This window comes from Emiliania huxleyi, assembly GCF_000372725.1.
Source record: "Emiliania huxleyi CCMP1516 unplaced genomic scaffold EMIHUscaffold_1091, whole genome shotgun sequence".
Classification (NCBI taxonomy): Eukaryota; Haptophyta; order Isochrysidales; family Noelaerhabdaceae; genus Emiliania; species Emiliania huxleyi.
The window spans coordinates 4,087-4,922 of NW_005201844.1; the positions used below are offsets into that span (position 1 = coordinate 4,087).

The window sequence follows — 836 nt, forward strand, 5'->3', positions numbered from 1 at the left end:
AAATTGTCCCTGAACTAGTACGTCAGCCACCAGGCGACGACGGCGACGGGCTCGACTTCGGCCGTGATCTGGTCGGTTCAGAACATGGGCGACTTCGGCCGCGAGAAGCTTCAATTTAGCTCGGTGCGCCTCACGAAGCACAACGAGCAGCGCCAGTTGAGTCTTGAGAGCGTCTAGGCGTGCCGCGGGAAGTGAAAATACGGCCATTGCAAGATTTAAAAGCGGATGGTCGTCGCTCCACAACGTAAGCGAGTCGGCGCCGTCCCAGGCTACGACTTCAGACCCTCCTCCCCTTTTGGATCCTCCTCCAATGGGGCTGCGGCGGAGGAGGCGCCCGCGCGGCCGGCGGGCACCCAAATGCTGTGCGCGAGGCTCGCCGGCGCCGTGCCGTAGGAGCGCGGGCCGAAGCGCAAGTAGAAGACTGCGGTGAGGGCGGCGAAGAAGCCGACCGGGTAGAGCGCGCCGCCAGCCATGAGCCCGAGCGCCGCCGAGAGCCACACCGAAGTGGCTGTGGTCAGGCCGTGGACGTGCGGGTTCTTGTCGCTGCCCTTAACAATCACCGCGCCTCCGATGAAGCTGACGCCCGAGACGACCGATGAGGCCACGCGCGAAGTGTCCCAGGACGACGGGCCCGTCTGCTCGCAATAGATGCCTCCAAAGGTGTAGAGCGCCTATTCACGGAAGGTCGCAATGAAGAGGCAAAACACTTCAAGAGAAACGCCAGCGACGAAGAGCGCCGAAGCGAGGCACGTCAGCGCCATGGTTTGGATGCCTGCAGGAGGACGCAATGGGCGAAACGGTCACGAGCCGTCGCAATGTGGCAACGTGATTGGGCG

At 63.3% G+C, this 836-nt stretch overlaps 1 protein-coding gene across 1 annotated transcript in view; it reads right to left on the minus strand.

Moving 5' to 3' along the window:
* Positions 1-269: 269 nt before the first annotated feature.
* The window catches only part of EMIHUDRAFT_251383 (hypothetical protein), a gene marked incomplete at both ends in the record, with an annotated part of 2,357 nt that continues 1,790 nt past the window's right edge, over positions 270-836 (minus strand). Inside the window, 2 exons of the mRNA XM_005792141.1 lie at positions 270-305; positions 354-671. Coding sequence (XP_005792198.1) covers positions 270-305; positions 354-671 — 354 coding nt within the window. The remainder of the gene's footprint in view (positions 306-353; positions 672-836) is intronic.